The 27367-nt window shown below is 58.2% G+C and overlaps 1 protein-coding gene across 1 annotated transcript in view; it reads left to right on the top strand.

Moving 5' to 3' along the window:
• HMCN2 (hemicentin 2) overlaps positions 1 to 27367 on the top strand; it is a 149289-nt gene that overhangs the window by 67090 nt on the left and 54832 nt on the right. The window contains exons 23-45 of the mRNA XM_060299922.2: positions 690 to 817; positions 3257 to 3511; positions 4161 to 4247; positions 7448 to 7642; positions 8537 to 8667; positions 9004 to 9151; positions 9574 to 9700; positions 10527 to 10681; positions 11648 to 11926; positions 13429 to 13710; positions 14069 to 14177; positions 14408 to 14577; positions 15456 to 15610; positions 16049 to 16145; positions 16592 to 16687; positions 18211 to 18387; positions 20025 to 20182; positions 21010 to 21133; positions 21560 to 21735; positions 22781 to 22877; positions 23073 to 23192; positions 25574 to 25735; positions 26557 to 26838. Of these exons, the coding sequence (XP_060155905.1) occupies positions 690 to 817; positions 3257 to 3511; positions 4161 to 4247; positions 7448 to 7642; positions 8537 to 8667; positions 9004 to 9151; positions 9574 to 9700; positions 10527 to 10681; positions 11648 to 11926; positions 13429 to 13710; positions 14069 to 14177; positions 14408 to 14577; positions 15456 to 15610; positions 16049 to 16145; positions 16592 to 16687; positions 18211 to 18387; positions 20025 to 20182; positions 21010 to 21133; positions 21560 to 21735; positions 22781 to 22877; positions 23073 to 23192; positions 25574 to 25735; positions 26557 to 26838 (3710 nt within the window). The remainder of the gene's footprint in view (positions 1 to 689; positions 818 to 3256; positions 3512 to 4160; positions 4248 to 7447; positions 7643 to 8536; positions 8668 to 9003; positions 9152 to 9573; positions 9701 to 10526; positions 10682 to 11647; positions 11927 to 13428; positions 13711 to 14068; positions 14178 to 14407; positions 14578 to 15455; positions 15611 to 16048; positions 16146 to 16591; positions 16688 to 18210; positions 18388 to 20024; positions 20183 to 21009; positions 21134 to 21559; positions 21736 to 22780; positions 22878 to 23072; positions 23193 to 25573; positions 25736 to 26556; positions 26839 to 27367) is intronic.

Raw genomic sequence — 27367 nt, 5'->3', positions numbered from 1 at the left:
GGATGGGGGCCGGGTGACTTCAGCAAGGTGGGCCAGGTTGGGGAGCGCAGCGATGGGGAACCTCTACAACTTCCTCCTGAGGGCCCAATACAACGCCGGACAACAGGACACTGAAAAGCCCTGGGTTCAGAGCATGGCCAGACCTGGCACTTAGACGCAGAGGGTCTCTGGGCTGCAGCTTCTCCCTGGAAGCCATTGAGGGGGCCTCCAAATGAGGCCTCATCCCCACTCTCAGGGCAGGGTCGAGGGACGGTAGGCATGTGCATTAGAGGAGGAAGAGTTACTGGCGACTAGGTACCAGGCCCTGGGCTGAGCCCACGTGGAATCTGTTCACCAGCCTCGGCCACAGAACTTCTTAATATGCCCATTTTACAGATGAGGAAATGGAGGCTCCAAGAGGTGAAGGGACTTGCTTCATCCAGCTGGGAAGGGTTCAAAGTTAAACCCAGCCAGCGGACCCCTAGCCTAGTGCTCTTTGTCTGTTACGCAAGTTGGAGGGGACATGGCCTTGGCCTGGTGGTTTGGGGGAAGTGGAGGCAGGGCAGGGGGAGGAGTGAAGGGTGGGTGGCGGACACTGCCTCAGTCCTGGCAGGCTGCCTGGAGGAGGCAGCTGGTTCAAGTTGGGTCTTGGGCCATTCCGGCAGAGGTGGGGTCGGTTGGGGTCTTACCAGTGCCCCTCACTCCCACAGGCATTGCCTCCTCCCATCAGGCTCCCTGCATCTGGCCCAGGCCCAGTTGAGTGACAGCGGCCTCTACGAATGCACAGCCAGTAACCCTGCGGGGTCCGCTGCTCGGTACTACATCCTCAGGGTGCAAGGTAAGGTCCTGGCTGGCAGCCTCTGTCTCACACCGTTCCCCCCAACCCCCATCTTCCTTAGGCCTCTCGTGCCCCTCCCCCATCTCCACGCCAGGCTCTGTCACCTCTTCATGGTCCTCCAGTGTTTCTTCCATCAACTCTATTTCCTGTCTTTTTCAAGCCTTATCTCTCCTTCCTACCCCCCTTCTTCCCCTCTCCTGAACCCCTTGGTTGAGCCCGGAGAGTCTGTTCAGAGGCCCCCTGAGAGCAAAGGGCAGGGCCCCGTGGCGTTGGAGACTTGGGCGTTGGCGACTTGGGCGTTGGGAGGGGGACCCGCGGAGGGAGTTCTGGTTCCTGGCTCAGGTGGGGGCCCAGGAGTGCATGTTCACCTGGGTGTCCAGGTTCCATTCACAGAAGCCACCCAGTGGAGTCACTCCACCAAAGAGGCGGGGACCTTGTCATCTCCAGGAGCACGGGGATGAGTTGTCTGAGACAGGGGTCCTCTGACTGCAGCCCTCAGCCACTACTGACCTACATGCCGTTTTCATGTGGCCCACGAGTGAAGAATGGTGTCTACATTTTTAAACGATTGGGGGAAAAAAGGCAAATAATGTGACATATGAAAATGATATGGAGTTCAGGTTTCAGTGTCCGTAAATACGAGCTCTGCTGGAGTGCCACCACACACGTTCGGTTACGTAGCGTCCGTGGGTGCTTTCACGCCGTAATGGCAGAGTTGGGTAGTTGAGACAGAGACCATCTGGTCTGCAAAACCTTTTCAGAAAAAGCCCTTTCCAGAAAAAGCCAACCCCTGATCTAAGCTGACTCCCCATTTTACAGGTGGACAGGCTGAGGTTCAGAGAGGGAGGGGCTCAAAGCTTCGCTCTGAGTTTGCGTGAGCATGGGAGAGAAACAGAGAAGCAGGAAGCAGGGTGATGAGCAGGGCCTCAGAGTCGGCAGAGCTGGGTTCGAATGCTGACTCTGTCACGGACTGGCTGTGTGACCTTAGGCCAGCTGCTTGGCTTCTCTGAGCCTTGGATTCTTCTTCTATAAAGTGGAGGTAATAACGCCTGTCCCATAGTTGTCAGAAAGGGTATTGATGACATCAGGCACTCAGCACGGTGGAAACTGCTGTTGTTTTCAGCAAGTGTTTTTAGGGGGGTAGTGGGCAGGGCATGTACACCCTCGTGCTCCTAGACAGTGAGGCTCTGGGCTCCGGGTGGGGGAGCTGATCTCTGCCCAGGGGCCAGCTTCCATAGATGGTCTTATCTTTGGGCTCCTACTCTGAAGCTGGGAAGGGAATGGGTGTCCTCAGCTTCCCCCGAGGGCCCAGGACACTTGTCCTCGTCTTTGAGAATTCTCCCAGGCTCATCCAGTCTGGCCCCACGGAAGCCACCTGGATTCCTGGTCACACAGACCCAGCCTTGGGGCCGGTCCAGCTCCTATGAGCCGACGCAGTGGGTGACTCTGGTCGAGTCACACAACCTTTCTGAGCCTCAGTTTCTGCATCTGCAAAATGGACATAGCATCACCCACCCCATAGGAGGCACCAACTGGGATGGAGGATGGGAAAGTTGCTTGAAAAACACAAATGCCGAAGAAACAATACCCACCATCCTCCCCAAGCCAGGAAAGGGAAAGAGTGAGCTGGGAACCCTGAGAGTGAGTCTAGCCGCAGTGTTTTAGGCGCCGCTGTGGAGCAGGCTCCCTGCTGGCTGCTCTAGTCCTGCATCTCATTCCATCCCAGGGCTTCTTTGTGAGGAGGGGAAACCGAGGCTCCAGCCAGTGCGGGGTCCTGTGGCCGAGAGGGACAGGGCTGGGAGTTGAGCCTCCCCTTCTGTACGTGCTGCCCCCTGGGCTGAGTCAGCCCCGCCGCCCCCTGGGCCTCGATGTCCCCATCCAGCACTGAGCTGGTGTTTCGGTGGTTCTCACATGGTGCTGGGTGCAAGCCTGGGGGTAGGGATGGGGGTGGGGGCTGGGGGGAGAGTAAGCTGAGCACGGAGGAGCGACTTTTTTTGTGTGTGTGGTACGTGGGCCTCTCACTGTTGTGGCCTCTCCCGTTGTGGAGCACAGGCTCCGGACGTGCAGGCTCAGCGGCCATAGCTCACGGGCCCAGCCGCTCTGCGGCATGTGGGATCTTCCCGGACCGGGGCACGAACCCGTGTCCCCTGCATCGGCAGGCGGACTCTCAACCACTGCACCACCAGGGAAGCCCGAGGAGCGATTTTTTGATGGCAACACGTGTGTTCAAGGGAAAGGCTGATTCTACTCTTGCAGGGGGGGTCCACACGGGATGTCCTACTGTCAGTCGCCCCCCACAATGACGATTTCTGCTGGTTGGCGACGGCCAGGGGTGTGGGGAGCCCTGCAGCAGGCCGGGCCCTCTCTGTAAGTCTGGGCTCTTGTGACTCCCCCCACCCAGGGCCCCTGCCTTGACAGCCCTCCCCGTGGCCCTGTCAGTGCCCCCCCAGGTGCAGCCAGGCCCGCGGCTCCTGAAGGCACTGGTGGGGGAGGCTCTGGACCTGAACTGCGCGGCCGAGGGCAACCCGGAGCCCCAGCTGACCTGGTCCAAAGATGGGGTGGCCCTGCGGGGCGGGGGGCCCAATGGCTCCGTCCACTTCATGGCCATCCGAACCTCGGACGCTGGGACGTACCGCTGTGAGGCCTCCAGCAGCGCTGGGGTGGATGCCTGGGAGCTGGAGCTCAGGGTGCTGGGTGAGTCTCCCCTGAACCCCAGAGCTTACCTCCCCACTCCTTCCCCAGCAGCAGCTTGGGCTTCTGAGCTGCTGGACCCCTTCCTTCCGCCCAGCCCCCAAAGCTGTGTCGGGCCGCTTTTGCCAGCCCAGGGGGGGCCTCCGTCCTCGGGGTGGGGTGCAGGCGCCGTGAGGTGGTGATCGAAGAGCAACGGGCCAGCTTCTCCCACTTTCCAGCTGGACAGCCATCGGCCAGTCATTTACACTCTCTGACCCTGTAACATGGGTCCAGTAACATGTGAGGGGTCAGTGAGAGAATGCGTGTGAAGTGCCCGGTGCATAGAAAGTTCTGGATCCCTGGTGCTAGCATTTTCACTATGATGAATTTGAAACACACTCAGAGAAGGCAGGGCAGGACGATCCTGAGCTCAGCCCCCCAGCCCGCGGGGTCGTGCGTGGCACTGTTCCACGGGCCACCCCTCAGGGGGTGAGCTGGTGCCACGGCCCTGACTCTCCCCGAGGCTGCGGGCTGGAACGCGGGGCTTGTACCCCCTTATTCCAGCTGGGGTTCTGGATGGGAATGCCCCCTCCACCAGCCCTGGGCTCCTGGTCGGGGGAGCACCAGGCCTTGGGTTTGGGTGTGTGACTGTGGCCGCGTTACCTTCCACCAGAGCCGCCGTACTGGGGGGCCGATGAGACCAGTGGCCTGCTGGAGAGGGTAGCAGGAGAGAACGCCAGCTTGCCGTGCCCTGCCAGAGGTGAGGCTGGGCCCTGGGCCCTGGGCTGGGAGGGGGAGAAAACCCACCCATGTTTCAGCGCCCTCGGTCACTGTGGGCAGTGCGCGTGGCTGTGGAGGCTTGTGGGGTCCCCACTCCTGTCCAGGACCATGCCAGGAACTTCATCCCATCAGCAGCCCTATAGGATGGGTGTTAGCATTAGCTCTTTTTTTTTTTTATTAGGGGCAGTTTAGGCCCAGAGCGGTTAAGAGGGTTGCCTGAGGTCACAGCCAGAAGGTGATGTAACTCAGGGAGTATAATCTGCTTTAACCCCAGCCCCGAGTGACCGTTAAACCCTAGGCCCCTCTGCGCCTGGGGATTGTAACAGCTGGGGCTGAGGAAGGCCCCAGGGTCCTAGGATCGGTGCTTGGTGGCCCCTGCCTCTCCCCAAGCCCCAGGCTTTCTCACAGGGCATGGCTTCACGCAGTCCTGGGCAAACCAGTCCTTTGGGACCCCCTTTGGGCTACAGCACAGTGTGGGATTGAGATAGCCACCCGGTGCCGGGCAGTTCACACCTCCTTTCTGAGCCTCAGTTTTCTCAGCTGTCCAGTGGGGTCACACCTGTCCCTCCACACAGGCCCAGTGGGCCCAGTGGACGGCAGGAAGTTTAGGCCCCAGCACCGTGCCTGGCACATAGTAGGAGCTTGCGGAAACGTGTTGAATGGATTCTACTGTTCTGTGAAATCTCCCTGCGGCACCCGGTGGATCCCACTGGCTGCCAGAGTCGCTTCTGGCTGTGGGTCAAAATGGCCAAAATGTCTCCCCTGTGCATAGATGATGCTCTCTAGAAGGGCAGGTGTCTGGGTGTCTAAGAAGCAAGTGGTAGCTTACAAAAAGCCTGGCAGGAGCCAGGAGAGCTGGCTGTAGGCTGCACTGCACCTCCTCATGCCACGGGATCCAGGGAAGCCCTTGGAATGGGACAGAGCTAGGGCCAGGTAGGAGGCAGGTGGGAGCAGACCACCTGGAGGGGCCATCGTCCCGCTCTTGACCAGGGCGCCACCTTGTGTCAGTATCTGGTAACAGCAAGGAACCTGTAGGGCCCTCGCGGGACGTGGGAGGTAGGAGGTGGGACCACCAGCCCCGGCCTCCTGCCCTGATACCCCACAGTCGCTCACAACCCCAGCATCAACCCTGGTCAGCCAGGGGCCTGTCCTCTGAGCCTGGCTTCAGCCAAGTCAGCATAAGCCAGGTCCCCTCCATCACAACTGCCTGTCCCCGCCCCGCGTCCCACCCCACCCCCCTTGGCCTTCTCTCTTTCAAGCAGGTGGCTGCCCGGTGGGCAGTGTTGGGCGCTGGTATTCACCAGCCATGTGACCTTGGGCTCGGAGGCTCTGAGGGAGAAAGGAGAAAGCCTGGAGCACAGAGGGCGTGACCCATGGGAGCCCTGGTACCTGCAGTGGGTGGCGCTACCCGCCTCCTCCTCGTGGGGTGGGACAGAGGCCAGGATTTTGGACATTGCTCCTCTCTTGGTCTCTGTAAAATGGGAGTGGAGGCAAGATGAGGGGTTTTTCAGCAACAGCCCTGAGTCCCTGGAGTCTTCCCATCACAGAGCAGTGGTGCAGTTCTGTGTGGTTAGAGCTCATTTAGGAGTTAGATGTTTGCATTAAAAAAAAAAAAAAAGCTTCCAGGGTTCAAAACTCAATACCCCTCAGGGCTGGCAGCTCTGACGTCCTGGTCTCTGGGTGGCGGGAGCACGGGCTGGGGCCTTTGGGAAAAGATGAGGAACCGGGAGGGGCATGTGTGTGTCTGTGGGCTGTATGTGTGTGTGTTGTGTGTGTGTTCACACCTGTGTCTCCATGCTGGGGAGCAGCTGGGACACTCCAGCAGGCATCCTGGGCAGACACAGAGGAAACGGCAGAGGGCTCTATGAGAAAACAGACACAGGGGATTAAGTACCCAAAGATCGCAGAGCATGGGTGGCCCTCCTTTTCCCTCAGGGCCAGCGGGCAGAGCCCCCAGCACTTAAGCAGGAGCAGTCAGTACAGGGTGGGGGGGGCAGGGGCCCTCCCGAACGAGACGACACCCCGGATGCCCCGGATGTGCCGCATCTTGATCGCAGCCCCATTCCCCCCAGATGGGGTGTCCCCCCCCCCAAAGGTGAGGATAAAAGAGCAAGTGAGGCAGAGAGAATGTGCTTACAAAGAGCCCCGAGCTGCCAGGGGGGTTGGCAGATCAAGTGGGGGTGTGGTGCGTGATAACTGGTATTTAGCAATGATTATGACCCCGATGGGGAGTGATGGAAGGGCTGCAGGCTGCCTGCCCTTGTCCTGAGATCACTCAGCAAGTCTGCAGAGTTGGGGCTCACGTGACCCAGGCCCCGCTGCGACCACTGGGCGCCATGCCTCATGGGCACGTGTGCTGCTTGGAATGCTGGGTCATTCCTTCAACACCGATCTGAGGACCTACTGTGTGCCCTGGCCCAGTGGGGCAGCTGTTCATCCCGCACCCACCGTGCGCCGGGCCGTGTGAGCCGACAGGCTGGTGGCAGAGCCAGACGCTGCACAGTCCGACGTGTGAGGAGTGTCGGAGAAGGGCCTCCAGGGGGACTGCGGCGCTCACGGTGGGGCTAGGGGTGTGTGGCCAGCGATGTCCGCCTCATGCCTGTGAGGGGAAGCACAGGCCCGGTCCACCTGGGGCCTCCACCGTTTATGCGCGGATCCGATGGGACAATATGGGTACTGAGCACGGCGGGCTCATTCATTCAGGTAGCACCTACTGTGTGCCAGGCGCTGGGCTTGCAGCTGGGGGTGCAGCAGGGAACAAAGCAAAGACTTCGGACCTTGTGGGGGGAGACAGACAATAGGCCAAAAAAAAAAAGCCTAAAAAAGTGCATCTTATGTACATCAGAAAGTTGGAGATGGCAGGCAAAAGAGAAAACACAGGGCAGGTGAGGGGGTTGGGAGTGCAGATGAGGTGGGGCCTCTGCGAGGGGAACCAGAAAAGGCTCTGGCCCCTGTGCCTGTGGCCCTCGGGCCGCTGGGAGGCCACGTGGACACACAGCACTGGGTGGGGAGGTGGCAGGTGTGTGAGCACCTGCTGCTCCTCTAGCCTGGGGGGCAAGGAGGTACCTGAGACCTCCCCCCGCCCCGAGGGTCAGCATCACTTGCACGGGGGTGGGGGCAGTGTGGGTGTGGACAGGGAAGGGGACAGGCTTTCGTGCTGATGACTCTGTGCCCTGCCAGGGACGCCCAAGCCGCAGATCACGTGGCGGAAGGGCCCGTCCTCGGAGCCCCTGCGTGGCCGGCCGGGCCTGGCAGTGCTGGATGAAGGCTCTCTGTTTCTGGCCTCGGTCTCTCCCACCGACGGTGGAGACTACGAGTGTCAGGCCACCAACGAGGCGGGCTCCGCATCCAGGAGAGCCAGGCTGGTCGTCCATGGTGAGCAGGGACCCCAGAGCTGGGGAACGGCTTGTACACACCTCCCAGTGGTACCCATGGATGCCTGGGTGGGGCAGCGCCAGCTCCCCAGCCTGAGAGCTCACCGCAGGGGAGGCCACAGGTCCCTGCCCTCCCGACCCCGTGCTTGTTGGGGAGGGCTTGAGGGTGTTAGGAAAGTGGCAGGTTGCATGGGCGTCCCCTTCCCCAGAGAGACCCCCACGGAGACAGTGTAAGGAGAAGAACCTGGAACTCCATAAATGGCTCTGAAATGGTCTAGTGAATTTATTTTAGAAGGCTCGCTGAGGGCAGATGAGAGTCCCAGAACCCACCTCCCACTGAAGCTGCTGAAACTACCCAAGGTTCCTATTCGTCCCTGCAGCAGGAAGAGCTTCCCACAGCTCCCGCCCCTGGTGCTGTGTGCAGGGGGAGGGGAGCCCTTCTCCTCAACACGGGCTCATGGAGGGGGTGGGAGAAGCAGTTTTATGGTTCCTGGGAAGTTTGTTTCAAAGACATACCTAGGCCCCATCTTCAGAGATTCTGACTCGGGGCGGGGGAGGGTACCCCCCTAGGTGACCATGACAGCAGTTTGGGTGTACAGCCAGATGGATCCCGGGGGTCCCGCATCTTACAAAGCTGGATGTCAGAGCCCGTAGACAGCTCCTGGGCACGACCAGCGCGAGGTCCCAGGGCGAGGCCGCTGTGGCCATTCCCAGGTCCACGTGGCTCCTGATGGCCACATCAGGGGCTGGGGCGGGCATCCTGGAACCCCAGGATCTGGGGAAGGGCGGGAGTTGGGGCTGCCCATCCAGGTGGGGAAGAATGCCCCAGGAGGGGTCCGGGTGGCCGTGGCTGTCCTGGGAGGGGGCAGCTCCTCTGCTTCTCTTTGCTCCCAAGTGCCCCCCAGCATCCGGGAGAACGGGCACAGGGCCAACGTGTCAGGCATGGCCGGGCAGTCCCTGACGCTGGAGTGTGATGCAAATGGCTTTCCGGCCCCCAAGGTCACGTGGCTCAAGGATGGGCAGCAGGTGGGTGTCCCCTGGGGTGGATGGGCTGTGGGTGGGATTCGGATAGGGTACAGACCTTCTGGATGAGTTCCTGCATGTGCCAGGTGTGGCGGGGAGGTGTGAAAAGTGGCAGGTGTCTTTGGGGATGCACTGGGACTCAGGGCCATGGAAGACCGTGGGCCCACGATGAAGCCTGAGGGGCTGCCTGGTGGAGAGGGCACGGCACCGTTATGGGAATCAGAAACCCTGGGTTCCGGTCACCAACCAGCTCCCTGGGCCTCAGTTTCCTCATTGCTGATGGGGGATGCGGGGTAGCCAGACCCCACTCACGAGCTCCCTCTGCCCTCTTCTGCCCAGATCCCCGAGGTGGGCAGCCACCGCCTCCTGGACGGGGCCCGGGCCCTCTACTTTCCCAGGATCCAGGAGGGCGATTCTGGCCTCTACTCCTGCAGGGCCGAGAACCAGGCTGGGACTGCGCAGAGGGACTTCGATCTCCTTGTGCTCAGTGAGTGAGGCCGAGCCCTCCCAGCTCCCAAGTGTGTCTGGCCCTGCAACCCCTCCCCTTTTAGGCGGGGCGGGGGAGGGAAACTACCGGCTGGGAGCCGGGGGCATAGAGGGGCGCATGGCAGACCTGGTCCCTGTCTTCACATAACTATGGGGGCAGACATTGGACAATCACATCATTAGCCTTGTAATGACATTATGCATCATGTATGTGCATTACGTGCTACGAAAGGGCGCTGCCGGCAGCTGAGGATGCGCAGAGCAGGGGCCGATCCAGCCAGGGGTTTGGGGAGCTTCCCATGAGGGCCGGGTAGGAGAGGGGAAGGGTGACCAGGCAGGGGTCCTGCACATGCAAAGGCCCTGCAGCAGGCGGGGCTTGTAGGGGTTGAGGATTTTTCTCCCCCCACCCTTTCTCGCCCCCAGTCCCACCTTCCGTGCTTGGAGCCGAGGCCCCTCAGGAGGTGCTGGGCCTGGCTGGTGTAGGGGTGGAGCTGGAGTGCCAGACCTCGGGGGTCCCCACGCCCCAGATGGAATGGACCAAGGATGGGCAGTGAGTGACCCCCGACGGGTAGTGTTGGGGTGGAGCCTCGGCCTGGGCTGGTGGAGAGGGCCTCTGGGGAGAGGGAACTCTGCAGGGTTAGAGCTCGACAGGCCTTGCACGAGCCAGCCAGGGCCCAGGCAGAGGGCGGTGTGGGGCACATCCACCCCCCAGCCTGAGATCGCCCAGGTGAGACCCTGCTTTCAAATGGCAGGGTTTTCTCATCACTTAGCCAGCCTTCCTTTCATTTCTAAAACTTTTTCAAAGGTGTTTTTTAAGGTATTTTAAATTTTAAGGAATCAATATGATGTTTACCATTCCAAAGTGCACAGTTCAGTACGCTGTGTTCAGTACTAAACACAAGTGCATCCACAGTGTTGCACATCCGTCGCCTCTATCTGGTTCCAGAACATTTCATCACCCCCATAGGAGGCCCTATACCCATTAGCACTCACTGCTCTGTTCCTCCCTCGCCCCAGCCCCTGGCAACCACTAACCTCCGTCTCTGTGAATGTCCCTGTATTTCATATAGATTTCATGCAGTCATACGTGTGTAGTCTTTCGTGTCTGGCTTCTTTCACCTAGCGCACAGTTTTCAAGGTTTTTTCATGTTGTAGCAGGTTTCAGTACTTCCTCCCTTTTCATGGCTGAATAATATTCCATTGTAGGGATGAACCACTTTTTGTTTATCTGTTTATCCATTGATGGGCACTTGGGTTGTCGGTACCTATCAGCGACTGTGAATCTTCCAGGCTTCCGTTTCCCAAGCAGCAGGCTCCCCTCTGTGTAGCCTGCCCCTGCCAGCTGGCCTTACTGACAATCTTGACCATCTTTCCAGACCTGTCCTTCCGGGGGACCCTCGAATCCAGCTGCAGGAGGACGGCCAGGTTCTCAGAATCACCACCAGTCACCTGGGGGATGAAGGGTGGTACCAGTGCGTGGCCTTCAGCCCAGCCGGCCAGCAGGCCAAGGACTTTCAGCTCAGAATCCACTGTGAGCCCAGCCCCTTCCCGGCCCCCACCACGGGCTGCCCACTGCATGGAGGGAAGACGAGGGCACAAACGGGGGCCTATGAGGAGCGTGCACTGCGGGGGCGGCGGGGTGGGGTGGACCGGGAAGAACAGAGGGAATCCGGCCCAATGTTTCCCAGATCCCACTGTCCCCATCTGAGCTTCACAAGTTTTCCTATTCCTGATACCACTCAGGATGATTGTTTAAATCAAGTCACTTTTCTTTACACCGAAACTCATTTATGTAAAAGGATGCGTAACACATCAAAGGGAAGTAGGAACCAGGGCTGCTTGGCCTTCGTGGGAGGAAGCTGTGAAAACAAATGCAACCAAAGAGGGATTTTGGAAACCCTTAGGCGTGAGCTGCCTGCATGTGGTAAAAAGGGCAGAGTAGAAAGTTCTAGAAAGGTTACGAACATAGTCGCACCAAACGCACCAAACAGCCTTTTCGTTTGTCGTAATCAGGCAGGAAGGAGATTTGGGGAGGGTGTAGCTGTTCTGTTACGAGATGCATGCCCACATGCCCTGAGGGTCAGCTTAGGTACCACCCATGGTGTGTGACCTGCCCCGTAGGAACCCCGGGTCCAGTTCGGCCCCTCGTGTTACAGATGGGGGGACTGAGCCCCAGAGAGGGGATGTGACCTATGCGGGTCATACAGCGAGTCAGAGGCGAAGTGGGGTTCGGAGCCTGACCTGTGGCCCTTCCCCCGCTTTCTGCGCTTCCTGTGATGGCCGGGCTTGCCCCCCACGTCAGCGTGTCCCTGGCCAGTATCTCCTGTCTGTCCCCAGAACCCCCCACCCCTCCTCCCACCCCTGCAGTAGAAGCCTGTGACATGTGCGGTGCTTGTGGCCCACAGACAGGTGCATGGGGCTGCAAGGGATGGGACACCAGCCACCTCGGTGCTGGGCAGGCTCCCTGTGATTGCCCCCCACCCCCCATTGTCCTCAGCACCTCCCACCATCTGGGGCTCCAACGAGACAAGTGAATTGGCCGTCATGGAGGGCCACCCCATGTGGCTCCTGTGTGAAGCCCGAGGAGTGCCCACGCCTGACATCATCTGGTTCAAGGATGGGGACCCCCTGCTTCCAAGTGCCGGGGCCGTCTACACCAGGGGCGGCCGACAGCTGCATCTGGAGAGGGCCCAGGGCTCGGACACTGGCATCTACACCTGCAGGGCCAGCAACCCCGTGGGGGTCATGGAGAAGGCCACCCGGCTGGAGGTTTTCGGTGAGCGGCCCGGGGTCACAGCAGGAGCAGTGGTCAGCTGGGGCGAGTGGTGGGAGGGAGTCTGGGCCGGGATGGCCTCCATCTGGCTCTAAAGGTGGGTGAAGGGAGCAGACAGAGGCCCAGGAAAATGCGAATGAGGGGTTACCCAGGGAGAAGGGTCATCTCAGCTCGTCCAGCCTTCCTCAGGCGGGTGAGGAAACCGATGCCAGGGGAAGGGCCTGTCTCGGGGCCCCAGCGGAGCCGAGTGGAGAATCCAGGTCTCCCCCTCGTGGTTTAGGGCTTCTCAGGAAATTGTGCCCACACCCCCACGACCACAGCTAATAACTAACTGCTCTTAATTAGCCACGCACTGTGGTCCAGACCCCCTGGGGCTCGTCACAGCGCTAGCTAATTTAATCACGGCACAGGGACTAGGGCCCTGGTCCCCCCACTCATGGGTGAGCGTGGTGGGCTCTGGGGCTGGCCCAGGTCACCCCGCTGGGAGGTGAGAGGACCCAGTCCCTACCTCGAGGGTCTGACTTGTGCTCTGTTAACCTCAGCGTTGGCCTGCCTGGAGGGGCTTGGCTCTGAGGACATGTGAAGAACTCAGAGGACAGGGTGTGTGCGGGAGGGCAGGGATGGGTCTGAGCAGATGAAGTTTAGAAGGCAGAGTGCAGCCTGGTGGGGTCATTCTGGTCCCTCTCGAGGAATCAGTTCCGGAGCTCTGGTCCCCAAAGATACAAAGGGCTTGGATGCTGGAGTCCTGGGGACCCCAAAGGGAAGTTGAGGTGTGTGGGGTCTACGGGCAGCCTCTGAGGTTGAGCCCAGCAGCCAACTCCGGGATTCTTATTCAGGGATCTGAGAACCTCCTGGAAATGGATGGAAAATGCACGTGTGTGTTTTCATTATATTTTCAGTGGGGCTAGTGACCCAGGCAATGTTGAGAAGCCCATCCCGTTCCCTCATCGCCCCATGTCTCCTGGCAATGACTCTGTGGGCTTAGCAACCTGGGGGCCTTCCCCAAGGGGAAGAGAGAAGCGCCCCCTCTGGCTACCCCCTTGGCCATCACTGGCTGAGTTAGGAGCCCCCAGAGGCCGGGCCGTCTGGGCTAGGGTCTGCTCGCCTCCTCAGGCCAGGGAGGGGACCAGTAGTAGGAGTAGAGGCTCTGGTCTTGGGCTCTGGGGAACCCATCCCTTTGGGTTCAGCAGATCTTGAGACCTACCGTGTGCAGATACGGAAGACGCACAGAGACAAGTGTCGTTCTGCTCAGGCTGAGGTCACGGGGGTCGCAGGGTGTGGAGAGAGGATGCAGGCAGTGCGGGGGGGCTGGGAATGACACCAAGGGGCAGAGGAGGGAGAGAGTGCTTCCAGCCAGGGCGCCGGGGGAGGCGCCCCGGAGGAGGTGATGTCTGAACAGGGGTTCCAGCTAGTGGAGGGGAGGAGAAGGCATTTCACATGGGTTGGGGTCTGTGAGGGACTTAACCAGGCTGCTGGTCCCTGAGCACCCCCTGCCTCTTCCCTAGTCCCGCCCACCATCGAGGGCGCTGGCGGAGGACCCCGTGTGGTGAAGGCCGTGGCCGGGAGGCCCTTGGCGCTGGAGTGTGTGGCCAGAGGCCACCCACCCCCCACCCTCTCCTGGCACCACGAGGGGCTACCCGTGGCGGAGAGCAATGGGACGTGGCTGGAGGCGGGCGGCGGCATGCTGAGCCTGGAGAGCCTGGGGGAGGCGTCTGGAGGCCTGTACAGCTGCGTGGCCAGCAGCCCCGCCGGGGAGGCCGTGCTGCAGTACTCCGTGGAGGTGCAGGGTGAGCCCAGGCCTGCCCCACCCGAGTCACCTGGGCCGTGACCCCTCCTCCCACGCCTAGCCTGCTTCTTCCATTTCACGGACACTTCACAGCCATTAACCCTGGATAAGGCAGGGAACAGGGAGACGGGACTCCTGAGCCCTGGGTCTGGTGGGAAGACATTGAATAAACAGACCGATCCTGTGGGGAGCCTGAACTTGGGTGGCCCTAGAAGGCCTTCTGGACGAGGGGCTGTTTATGGGAGTGCTTGAAGGGTGAGGGGAAGCTTGGGCCTGGCTCTGGCGGCACTGGGACTTGGAAGGGCTGTAGGCCGGGATCTCCTCAGCTCCAGACACCCAATGGTGGCCCCTGCCCACAGTGCCCCCGCAGCTCCTGTTGGCTGAAGGCTTGGGCCCGGTGACCACCCTCGTAGGACAGCCCCTGGACCTTCCCTGCCAGGCCTCAGGCTCCCCAGTGCCCGCGATCCAGTGCGTATGGGATGGTGGAGGCCAGAACTGGGGGGCTGGGGTACAGGCAGAGAGCATGCTTTGGGGGTGGGTGGGGACGGGAGATGCTTCCCCTCCCAGGAGCATGAAAGAGGCCATGGAGCCCAGGACGTGAGGACAGGAGAGAGATGCTGCCTGGCCTCTTGGCCTGTCCTGTTGCCCCTACCTTCTCTAGCCTCAGGCTGACCCGTTCCCCTCCCCACACACCTTAGCTGGCTGCAGAATGGCCGCCCAGCCGAGGAGCTGGCCGGGGTGCAGCTGACCTCGCAGGGGACCACACTGCGCATCGACCACGTGGAGCTGGACCACGCGGGCCTCTTCGCCTGCCAGGCCACCAATGAAGCGGGCACTGCAGGGGCTGAAGTGGAGTTGTCTGTGCACGGTGAGGGCGGCCTGGCGTTCTGGGGCAATGACAGCCCGAGATGCCGGGGTGGGTGAAGCCAGCCTGACAGACATGGGAAGGGCGTGGAGCTGGTCTTCTCTGGACAGCATTCCTGGTCTGGACTTGCCAGCTCCCCAGAGACACAGGTGTGAGAGGGTGGTCTCAGCTGCTCACCACACTTGTCTACAGGCCTTCGATCCCCTCCCTAGCCTCCCCTCGACCCCAGCTCGCTCTCTATGCTGACCACGCTGAACTTCATTCAACTGTTAAAATACGTTGGCTTTCTTACCTCCAGTCCTGCAAATGCTGTTCCCTCTGCCTGGAACATTCTTCCTCTTTGCCTGATTAGCTCCTCCCTGTCTTTCAGGTCTGTCCTAAAAAACACCCCTTCCTCCAGGAAGCCCTCCTTGATTCCACCATGGTTATAATCTGCACTGCCCAGCCTCTCGTGGCCATAACCCCCCACCTACTGTATTGGGATTTCTCGTTTGGCTGTTCATCTCCACTGCCCAGCTTGGGAGCTCTGAGGGCAGCACAGAACTTTCTCTGCTGTGTCCCTGTGCATAGTGCAGTGTGGGACACAGAGTAGATGCTCAGTGCACATGTGGATGGATAATGGATGGATGAATGATGGATGGATGGATGATGGATGGATAGATGATGAATGGGAGAATTTGAAAGGGAAAGACTAGCTCTGCCGGCTCTCAGTCTGGTGCTCTTTACCCTAAGGCCAGGTATCTGGAGGGTTGAGTGGAGGGAAGCTAGAGGCCAGCCCTGCAAGGCCACTCCCTCCCTCCCCAGGCATTGAAGAGGTTTCTGGGTGCCCACTGCACCCCTCCTGACCCTGACTGGGCCTCCCTGCCTCTCCCTCTGCCCAGAGCTCCCGTCGGTGGTCATAGTTGGGGGTGAGGACATCACAGCCCCTTTCCTGCAGCCTGTGACCCTCCAATGTGCAGGGACTGGGGTACCTACCCCAAGCCTCCGCTGGTGGAAGGATGGTGTGGCCCTGGCAACCTCGGGGGGGAACCTGCAGGTACGTGCAAGGGCCCCAGGGCTGGCAGGCCAACCTTGCACAGGGGGAGGGGCTGCTTTTTAGCGGCCCCGGGGAGCCCAAGCGGAGCTCTGGCAGCCTGGGGGCAGGACAAACAGTCCACTCATCCTAGAAATGCTCAGTGGACCTTGGGGTGCTGGGTCTGAAGAAGGAAGGGAGCCCTAAGCCTAGTCGAGGTCCCCGGAATTTGAGCTCCCAGAGGGAGAAAATTGGGGGAGGGGAGTATCCCCAAGACCAGAGGGATCCCCTGGAATCTGAATGTGTGGCTCAGAACTCCAGCCGGAACCACGCTTGTGCCCCTGCCTCACTTCTCCTGCGCTGGGGTCAGCAACAGCCCAGCCACTTGCCATGTCCGTGTTGCTCTGACCCCAGGCCCCACCCACATCTTGGCACACACCTGCCTTTCCTCCTCTCCACCAGATCGAGAAGGTGGACCTGAGGGACGAAGGCATCTACACTTGTGCTGCCACTAACCCGGCTGGGGAGAGCAGGAGAGACGTGGCGCTCAAGGTGTTGGGTGAGGATGTGGGTGGAGGCAGAGCCTGGACCTGGGGTGGTGGGTGATTGAGGGCCCGCAGGGCTGCCGTGGGGGGTTGGGGACGGCTGGGGGTTCTAAAATTAATGTCACGTACTTAACTTTAGAAGTAGAAAATCATTTGCTCTGTGGTCGCTTTTGGTTGTTTTCTGCCGGATTTTCAGTGGACAGCCTTGTTCTCATTCATATGTATCTTTGCTTGTTCTCTTCATCTGGGGGCTCATTTAGGTCCTTGTGTATATGGGCAAATCCTTGCCCTTGTCACTCCTCGTGACTGCCTGGGGTCCACCTCCCCGGTGTGTCTGATGCAGGCTGTTCCTGGGGGGTCAGGCACCTTGGGAAGGCTGGGGAGGGGCACTGGGGAGGCTGAGATGAGCCACCCAGAGCCTGTACCCCCTCCAAGCCGGGGCTCTCCTCGTCTCCCCTAGTGCCCCCCAATATCGAGCCGGGCCTGGTCAAAAAGGCAGTGCTGGAAAATGCCTCCGTAAACTTGGAGTGTCTGGCTTCAGGCGTACCCCCTCCTGGTAAGTAAGACCCCTCCTGTTGGCTGAAAGCCACCTCCAGCCAACCCCAGTTCCCATCCAAAGAGGCGGGGCAGTGCCACAGGCACCACTCTGGCTGTGGACAAAGCAGGATGAGATCAGTAGGCCTTCCCCTTCCCTCCCCAGCGTTCCCCTCTTCCTTGTCAGCAGCCGTTTATGCAATGCCCATTACATGCCAGTCACTGCCAGCGCCCAGAGCCTTTGCACTGGTGTCTGAAACAAACCTGCCGGGTTTCTGCTGAGTTTGTGGCTTCACGGGGCCGCCCCAGGGCTGGCGGTGAGAAACAGGACCTGGAGGGCCTGGGCCTTTTCTCTAGACCAGCAGTTGAGCAAAGGTCTGAGAGCTACAGCTAGGTGTGGGTGCCCGGCAGACAGGATGGCCCCAGGAAGGGGGTCCGTTTCCTGTCCCCCATCTGAGCCAGCTCAGTCCTGCTTTGCCTGGGGTGGTGAGCCCTGGAGGTATTTGCCCTCTGCCATGGGGAAACCCTCTTCTGGGCTGGACCCTGGCAGGAGGTAAGGAAGTTGAAGATACAATCGGTCGTTACTAATTTATTTATTATCTCTTTATTAACTTATTTATTTTTAAATTGAAGTATATTGGTTTACAATATTGTGTTAATTTCTGCTGTACAGCAAAATGATTCAGTTATACATATATATATATATACATTCTTTTTTAATATGCTTTTCCATTATGGTTTATCATAGGATATTGAATATAATTCTCTGTGTTATACAGTAGAACTTTGTTGTTTATCCATTCTATGTATGATAGCTTATGTATGCTGACCCCAACCTCCCACTCCGTCCCTCCCCAACCCCCTTTCCCGTGGCAACCACCAGTCTGTTCTCTGTGTCCACGAGTCTGTTTTGTAGATAGGTTCATTTGTGTCATATTTTAGATTCCACATATAAGTGATATCATATGGCATTTGTCTTTCTCTTTCTTACCTCACTTAGTATGCTAATCTCTGGTTCCATCCATGTTGCTGCGAATAGCATTCTTTCGTTCTTTTTTATGGCTGAGTAGTATTCCATTGTGTATATGCACCCATCTTTATCCATTCCTCTGTCGATGGACGTTTAGGTTGTTTCCATGTCTTGGCTATTGTGAATAGTGCTGCTATGGACATGGGGGCGCATGTAGCTGTTTATAATTGGTCCATATTTATGAGGCTGCTGTTTTGGGGTATACTGTGTTCTCCTCTAAAGATCTCCCCCATGGGTGGTCTCCTGGCAGGGGGAGGACGTGAGGGGCTGGGCTGACTTTGACTCTCCTTGCTCCTGGCTGCCCCAGCCTGCATCCCTCTCTGCCTTCGGTTCCATCTCAGACAACGCCGCCCTGTTCTGCCCCGCTCCCCTTCCTGGAGAACACTGGCTTTCTCCAGTGCCTGAAATAAAGGCACAGCATGTGGCCACCCAGGAAGCCTCTCCTGGATGCCCATGACACAGGGAACAGTCTGAAGGGCTGGCAGGGACCCTTTCATCTCTCTTCTCTTCACCAGATATCTCCTGGTTCAAGGGCCACCAGCCTGTCTCTGCCCAGAAGGGAGTGACGGTGTCAGCTGATGGGAGAGTTCTCCTCATTGAGCGAGCCCAGTCTTCTGACGCTGGGAGCTACCGCTGTGTGGCATCCAATGTGGCAGGCAGCACAGAGCTGCAGTATGGCCTACGGGTCAATGGTGAGCTGCCCTGAGACTAAAGGGATCCTTGTCCCCAAAGTTGTCTTCCATCCAGTTGTCCCTCAGTCTGTTCATCCATCTGTGTCCATCCATCCTTCCTTCCGTCCATCATCCATCCATCCATCCTTCCTTTCATCTTTCCTTCCTTCCACCCATTGATAATTTACCCATCCATTCTTCTATCCATGCATGGAAACACCCAACTGTTCTTCCACTGATCCAACCACCCATCCAGTCCTCTGCCTATCCCCCCATCCATCCATCTATTCAAACACCAGTTCCTCCATCTGTTGAGGACAGGCGTACCTCAGAGATACTGCAGGTTCATTCAGTTCCAGGCCACCACAATAAAGCGAATATCAAAATAAAGCAAGTCACATGAATGTTTTGGTTTCCCCTTGCATAGAAAAGTTCTGTTTACACTATACTGTAGTAACTGTGCAGTAGCATTATGTCTAAAGAAAGTACAGACTTTAATTAAAAAGTATTTTATTGCTAAAAAATTCTAACCATCATCTGAGCCTTTGGTGAGTCGTAGTAGCAACCTCAAAAGTCACTATAACAAATAGAACAGTAAAGGAAAAGTTTGAAATATGGCGAGAATTACCAAAATGTGACGCAGAGACCAGAAGTGAGCCAATGCTGTTGGAAAAATAGCACCGATAGACTTGCTCAAGGCAGGGTTGCCACAAACCTTCCGTTTGTAAAAAACACAACATCTGCAAAGTGCAGTGAGGCGAAGCACAGTAAAACGAGGTGTGCCTGTACGTGCTCTGGGCAGACCCTGGGGCTGCAGCCCTGAACAAGACGGACCCGGGAGCTTTCAGTCTAGTGGAGGATACGGTAACTGGATACTTACCCAGAGTACTGTTTCATGACGATTGTGATAAGAGCTAGGAAAAGTGAGGTACAACTGAATGCCTGGAACTGGGGCGCTGACCTGGCCTGGGGGGTCCCAGGAGGCATCTTGGAGAGCTGGATGCCTAAACGGAGACCATGTGCCACATGCTAAGGCTATAGAGAATTGGAGAAACTGAAAGGAGGCTGGGGGCTTGGAGCTTACAGAACAGTGAGAGGAGGGGCCAGGGTGGTGCTGGGGACCAGATGGAGGCTGGAGAGATTGGGTCTTTATCCTGACAGCAGTGGGTAGGGAGCTGGACAGGAGGCTGGGACCCTGGGTGTCATGGCTCATGCCTCCCAGATACAACTGAATCTTCTGACCATTTTCTGCCCACGAGGGGCTGTCTGGAGGCTGATACCTCTGAGTTAGAAAGCAAAACCTGCCCAGGGATTCTCAACCCTGGTTACCCCTACACCATCCCCCTGATAATGACCTCGTGCTGACCAGAAGGCCCAAGTTGAGGTGCTGCTTCTGCCAGTTCCTAGCTGGTCAGCCCTGGGCAGGTGACTTCCCTCTCTGAGCCTCAGTTTCCCATCTGTGGAAGCCTCGTGATGGAGTTGGAAGGGTGAGATGAGCAACCTCAAGGACTGTGGAGCGCTGCGCCCATGTTGGGAGTGGCTGTCCCTAAGCTTTTGTTTGTGGCCGTGTGCTCCCGTGTGGGTACCCAGCCAGGGGCCCTGCCTGCTTCACCCCCAGCGGGGCTCAGCCTGTGCCCTGTGCCGCCCTCACCTTGCAGTGCCTCCGCGCATCACTCTGCCACCCAGCCTGCCGGGCCCCGTGATGCTCCACAGCCCGGTTCGGCTGACCTGTAACGCCACGGGAGCCCCCAGCCCCATGCTGATGTGGCTGAAGGATGGAAACCCTGTGTCCACTGCAGGGACCTCTGGCCTCCAGGTCAGTAGGGGTGGGTGGCCCTGACTCGCCTGCCGGGTGCCTCAGTGGGTGCTGGGAGCAGAGGTCAGGGCCTGGGAGTGCTGCGGGGAGACGGAAACAGTGATGGCCCAGGATGGTCGACTGGAGGGAGGAAGGGGAGATGCTGAACGGAGTCTAGAGCCAGGTGGTCTCCAGAAACGTAATGCACACCACCAAGGTGAACCGAATATGTAATTTAAAATTTTCTAGTAGCTGCATTAGGAGGAATAAAAAGAAACAGGTGAAACCAATTTTAATAATGCATTTTAAGGAATTCCCTGGTGGTGCAGTGGTTAGGACTCCTTGCTTCCACTGCAGGGGGTACGGGTTCGATCCCTGCTCGGGGAACTAAGATCCCAAAAGCCTCACAGTGTGGCATACATAAATAAATAAAAGTGTCCTTTGGCTACTTTATTTATTTATAAATAAATTAAAAGTGAATATTAAAAAAAAACTGCTGTATAAAAAATACATTTTAGTTCACCCAGTATATCCAAAAAGTATCATTGCATCACGTGATCAGTATAAGAAATCATTAACCAGACATTTTTGTACAAGCTCTTTGAAATCAGTCGTGCATCTTACACTTGGGGACCAGCCCTATCTCAAGGGCTCCCGAGCCATAGCCCCACTCCAGGGGACTGTTTCCCAGGACAGATGTTATTCCCCACCAGCCAGCAGAGGTCCTGGGGTCTGGGTAGAACTCGGGGTTCCTCTGCACTGTGGCGGGCCCCGGGGGTCTGGGACAAGCTGCCCGCTGTGCCTGCTAGCAGGGCCGGACCTCACGTGGACTTCCTTCTGGGCCACAGGTCTTCCCTGGGGGCCGGGTCCTCACGCTGGCCAGTGCCCGGGCTTCCGACTCCGGCAGCTACTCCTGCGTCGCCGTGAATGCGGTGGGCGAGGACCGCCGGGACATCATCCTGCATGTCCACGGTGAGTGTCAGGCCCTGGACTTTGCCGGGTGCAGGCCGGCGGCTCAAGAAGGTGGGGCTGGGGCATCCCCGGGGGTTGGATGTGGGAGGTCTGGCCTGGGACTGTGTCTGCCTTCATGTAGGGGTTAGTTGGACCCCCAGAGCCCTCTCCTAGCGTGTGAACTCCCCTGTTGTGGACAGGTGGGCGGGTGGGCCCTTTCCTCAGTGGTAACGTCTGGTACAACTAAAGTACAAAATCATATTCAGACTATTGACGTTGTTATAATGCACCATCCTCTTCAGGTTTGGGGGCCTCCTCTGAAGGTCATCAAGGGGAGGACGAGAGGGCTGCAGCTCAGGGGGTGGGCCCTCGTCCTAATGGTGACTTCCCATCCCTGGTGGTTGCTCCCGGCTGCTGAGACAGCCCCTGCCCCGCCCCCTCCCACAGTGCCCCCAAGCATCCTTGGAGAAGAGCTGAATGTGTCCGTCGTGGCCAACGAGTCAGTGGCCCTGGAGTGCCAGAGCCACGCTGTGCCCCCTCCCGTGCTGAGCTGGCGGAAGGACGGCCGCCCCCTGGAGCCCCGGCCTGGCATCCGCCTCTCCGCAGACAAGGCCTTGCTGGAGGTGTGCGGCCTCCCAGGCCACCAAGGGGGCCCCCACTGTGAGCAGAGCTGAGCCCTGAACAGGGCGGGCTGAGGTGCCCCCGTGAGCATCAGTTCAGCTCACTGTGACCTGCAGGCCCCTCCAGTCCCAGGACCCATCAGAGCTGCTTCCAGCCGAACAGGGATGGAGAGCGAAGCCCCAGGACTGAGCCCTCAGTGGCGGGCGGGGGGGCACTTTCCTCAGGACCCCCACGAGTTTTTCACTCCTTGTTCGAAAGCCTCCTTGCCTTTGGGCATTTAAGGCCCTTCATCTGACCCGGCAAGGCAGGGGTTAACTAGGGTCAGGGACTCTGGAGTCACAGCCTGGATTTAAAGTTTAGCTCCACCTCTCCGGACTACTGCCCCGTTGGGTGGTCGTGTTCTGACCACCCTGGCCTCTGCTCTCTCACCTGTGAGCACCTGTTGCCTTTCTTCTGGGGTGGCTGGGAGAGTCCTAGAGAACGCCTGTGAGGCCCCACCTGCCCCAGAGCACAGCTCGTCCATGTCAGCGGCGGGAGGGACGTACCTCTCCAAGGTGCGGGGAGAACCCTCCACTCCAGCCTGTTCCTCTTTCTCCCACCCCTCTACATCTTGTGATGTGATCATCCCCAACTCTGAGCCCCTTTCTTTGGTTTCCTCTGCCTGGAATACCGCCCCCTCCTTCCCTTCATTCTGCAAAGCCACAGCCTAGCTCCCTCACCCCCCTAGGTCAGGATCTGACCCCTGAGGACAGGGTCCCCTCCGCCTCCTCCTTGGAACAGGACTGGGCTGTGGATGTGAAGTGGGGTGAGGCTGGCAGGGCCACCATTTGTGCCCGGTCCATGTCAGGCCACCAAGGCCCTGGCTTCCAGAAACTTCCAGAAACTTCCCGGTACAAGAGGCGCAGCAGGTGCTACCACTGCTCCGTGGTTCCGGGTGGGAGGGGGGACTCAGCTACGTAAAGTGACATGCCCAAGGTCACACAGTCTGTCCGGGCGTAATCCCATCTGTGCCGCCCCCGCTGATGGGTTGTTTTTGCTCTCGGCCAGGTGGACAGAGCCGGGGTGGTGGACGCAGGCCGCTATACCTGCGAGGCGCGGAACCAGGCAGGCTGCTCGGAGAAACACTACAACCTAAATGTCTGGGGTGAGGTTCTCCTGGGCTGGGCTGGGGTCCCTCCCCCTGCCCCTGTGAGGGCTGGCTCTCAAGCCCTGGGGTTGGGGCTGCCTTGAGTGGGCTCTAGGATACAGCCCTCCTCCACCCCACCCTCTCCCCCACGGGGTCCCTTTCTTATCCCAGCCCACAACTTCCTGCCCACCTCACCTCCTCTGTTTCACTCAGTCCCTCCAGTGTTCCCCTCACCAGAGCCTCGCACCCTGACTGTGACCGAGGGGCACCCCGCCAGGCTGTCCTGCGAATGTTGGGGCGTCCCCTTCCCCAAGATCTCCTGGAGGAAGGACGGTAGGATGGCTGACCTCGCCCAGCCCTACCCTCATTGCCCCACCCAAGGAGGCTGCTCCCTGCCCTCGCTGGGTGGCCCCATTCTAGCTGAGTTGGAGGTGGGTGGGCTTACAGCCCTAGGGGGTGTGGGCGCTGGTTACAGAAGCCCCTGCAGCCAATGAGAGCTGGATCGATCCTCAGGCCTCACTTCAGATGTCTCTTCTTCCAGGAAGCCCTCCCTGACCTCCACCCCAGTCTAGGCCTCCTTGACGCCACCCCTGTATGTTAGCTCATCATATTACCCACCTTAGTCCTTCAATGTCTGCTCCTCCGTGAGCCCGTGAGCCCTGGGAGGCACTGTCTGGGAATTCAGCAGTGGCTAAGACAGTGCCCGGTACAAAACAGGTGCTCAATAAATATTTGGAATTCATTCATTTAACCAGTATTTGTTGAGAGCCTCTCGTACCAGGCTCCATTCTAGGTGCTGGACGTACGGCAGTGGATTGAGGCAGTCAGATAATAAATGAGAAGTTAGTATAGGCCTAACTCGTTTTATTGTACTTTGCTTTACTGAGTTTCGCAGATGTCATGTTTTTTATAAATTGAAGGTTTATGGCAACCCTGCCTCCAGCAAGTCTATTGGTACCATTTCCCCAACATTTTCCAGCATTTGCTCACTTTGGGTCTCTGTCCCATTTTGATAATTCTCCCAATATTTATAACTTTTTCATTATCATAATTATGTTTGTTACGGTGGTCTGTGATTAGTGATCTTTGATATTACTATTGAAAAAAGATTATGGCTTGCTGAAGGCTCAGATGATGGTTAGCATTTTAAAGTATTTTTCATTAGGTTATGTACATTGTGTTTTTAAACATAATAGTGCACACTTAATAGACTAAACATAATTTTTATATGCACTGGGAAACCAAAAAATCACGTGACTCCCTTTATTTCGATATACGCTTTTTGCATTTGTCTGGAACTGAACCTATGATATCTCCGAGGTATGCCTGTAAATGACTTAATACCTGACATGATAAGTGCAATGGAGAGAAATAAAAGCCAGGAAAGGGGAGAAGTCGTGAGGGGGGAGGGAGGTGGGATTTGCAATTTTAAGTTGGGTGGCCAGGGACATTTGACCAAGCAGATGTGGAGAAGGTGAGGGATGGGCATGAGGATATTGTAGGGAAAAGCATTCCAGGCAGAGGTGATGGCAGGTGCAAAGGCCCTGGGGCAGGGGTGAACCAAGCATGTTTGAAGAACAGCAAAGAGGCCAGTGGGGCTGGAGCAGATTCAGCAAGGGGACGGTACCAGGCGATGGTCACCTGTGCGATGGGGGGGGGGATCAAAGGCTGTAAGGATCTTAGCTTTTACCTTGAGTGAGATGGGGCTTCTGGAGGGGTCTGGTTTGTACTCTAGATGGTTCCTACCAGCATGATGAGAATAGAGCATTGGGAGCAAGGGTGGGAGCAGAGTGGCCAGTGAGGGGGCTCCTGCAGGGACTCTGGGCAAGAGATACTGGCACGTGGACTAGGTGGGTATCCATGAGGTGTTGGGAGGGGCCGTAGTCTCGATGCATTTCAAAGGTGGTGCTGGCCGGATTTTCTGACGGCTGGGATAGGGAGCTAAGAAGAAGGAGGGGTCGGAGATGACCTTTGGCCTGGTAGTCAGGAGAGTGATTCTGCCATCACCCAGATGGAGAGGCTGCAAGGGCAGGTCTGGGAAGAGAGGTCTGGACTAAGAATAAATCCCAAAGTGACAAGACAAGTCGAGATCACCCGGGGAGAGAGCGCGGACAGAGAATAGAATGTAAGAGCGAGGAAGAATGTCCTGTGGCCACCTAGTCTCCTCCCCCTGCGGGGACACATGCTGATGGATGGCCAGAGCCCAGAGGGCCGCTCTGCTCTGAACAGGTGCAGGATGTTGGAAGTTAGTGTTTAATCCAGTGCCCCTTGGTTTACAAAATCCTTCCCTGCATCGGGGTCTCCTTGCTGCCAGGTGTGCCAGCTGCTTGGTCTCCCTCCCCCATCTGTGTAGCTAGATGGATGGGTCATTCATTCGATAGCCTTCACTGAGCACTATTATATGCCAGGCCCCAGAGAACCTCTAAGGATCCCAGGGGGAAAGTGAGGCAGGGTCTGCCGTCCAGGGCAGCCCACGCCAGGGCAGGATTCGGACGTGCCACCTGCAGGCTTATCTGTGTTGGGGAGAGGCTCAGTGTTATGGGAGCTCAGAGTGGGTTCCGGGATCAGATTTGGTGCTCAGGGAAGGCTTCCTGGTGGAGGTGACATCTAAGTGGGCACCTGACGCATGAGCAGGAGCTGGCCAGGATGGATGGGAGGACAAGTGTTCGAGGTGGAAGGACCAAGGACCAGGGGCTTCTTTCTCATGCATCCAGGTCAGCCTCTGCCCATGGACGGGGCCGGCCTTGGGCAGCTGTCAGCTGTGGGGCGGCTGCTGTATCTAGCACAGGCCCAGCCGGCCCAGGAGGGAACGTACACCTGTGAGTGCAGCAACGTGGCCGGGAATAGCAGCCGGGACCAGCAACTGGAGGTGTTTGGTGAGTCAGGCTGGGACGACCTGAACCAGGCGGAAGGGGCCAGGTGGGGCCCAAAGGGCGGGCAGCCAGGTGCCCTGGCGGGGCAGACCTCACCCCAAAACAGGGCTGATGAGAGCACTGTCCTGTTACCCCTTAGCTCTCTGGCCTTTCAACTGCCCCCTACCCCCAGCCAGCTTCTTACAGCTCCTGACCTCAGTGTGAGAGAGGGGGCAGCGTGATCCCAAGAAGCCCCCAATGGTCCAGAGGGGGAAAAAAACACAGCTTGGAGTAGTTGGAAACTAAAGAAATGTAAAATTGATACGAAGCTCCTATATGTGATGGAAACGTAAGTTTCCATCTACTTGTCCTGCCGGGATGAAATGAAATATCTCAACCTTGTAAAAATCATTCTAGAAAATAAAACCAAAGAAATGCTGTTCAGCATCTTGGGGAGAACCCCACCTGTGGAATAATCCCTCACCCTCGGCCAGTCCTAACAGCTGTTTAAGTTCCGGGAAGCCTCTGGTTTCTAAGGAAGAAAACCCCTCACAAATCTTCAGGGCTGTTCTGTGAGCTCGTTATCCGAACGGCGGGCCTTCCTGCGATTCACAGGGTGTGGGAGAGGGGGCCATGGGGTACTTTTCTGACCCCATTATACAGATGCAAAGTGGAGGCCCAGAGAGGCGAGGTCACCTGGCTGAGGTCACCTGGCTAAGGTCACACAGCCAGCAAGGGACATGGAAGACCACAGGCCAAATGGAGGCGAGCCCAGAGCCTGGCATGTGGCGCGTGTTTGGTGCCCGGCGGCCCACTTTCCCTGACGTGCTTTCTCCCCATGCCAGTTCCCCCTCAGATCGCGGGCCCCCGGGAGCCCCACACACAGGTGTCCGTGGTCCAGGACGAGGAGGCCACTCTGGAATGCAACGCCACAGGGAAACCGCCGCCCAGGGTGACGTGGGAGCGGGACGGCGAGCCAGTGGGGGCCGAGCCTGGCCTGCGGCTGCAGAGCCAGGGTCAGAGGCTGCACGTGGAGCGGGCTCGGGCTGTCCACGCCGGGCGCTACAGCTGCATGGCTGAGAACGTGGCCGGGAGGGCCGAGAGGAGGTTTTCGCTCTCTGTGCTGGGTGAGGACCTGCGGCCTGCTGGAGGAGGGCAGGAAGGGGACCAGACTGGAGAAGGCAAGGCTGCTTCTGTCCCCAAGCTGTGCTCCTGGGGCCACCCCCTTGTTCTGCCAGGAGTCGGACCCCTCTGGGTAGGGCTCCTGTTGGAAGAAGCTGCAAGCACTGCTTTCAAAATCAGGACTGGTTCCAAATGGCCCTCATTTCCCTCCTCCCTGTCTCCCGTGTTTGCTGTTCCCCTCCTCTGTTCCGGGCATTCTTTATCCTGCATGACTCGTATGTGATGGGGGAATTCGGGGGTCCCCGAGAGATCAGGAAGATCCTGACCACTGTCCTGGGAAGTCAGGGCAGCTTCCTGTAGGAGGTGACCTTTTAGCTGAAATGCAAAGGCTGAGTAGGGGTTCGTCGGGAGCCGGGGTGAGAGGAAGAGTGCCAGGCATAGGGAACAGACTCTGCAGAGGGCTGGGGCACGTTCACGGGGGCTAGAAGAGCCTTGTGCTTCCAATCTCTTACTGAGCTCCTACTGCATGCCTCA

Source organism: Globicephala melas, chromosome 6 (genome assembly GCF_963455315.2).
Source record: "Globicephala melas chromosome 6, mGloMel1.2, whole genome shotgun sequence".
Lineage (NCBI taxonomy): Eukaryota > Metazoa > Chordata > Mammalia > Artiodactyla > Delphinidae > Globicephala > Globicephala melas.
Note: the sequence above shows the minus strand (reverse complement) of the source record. Positions and strands in the feature narration are given on the sequence as shown.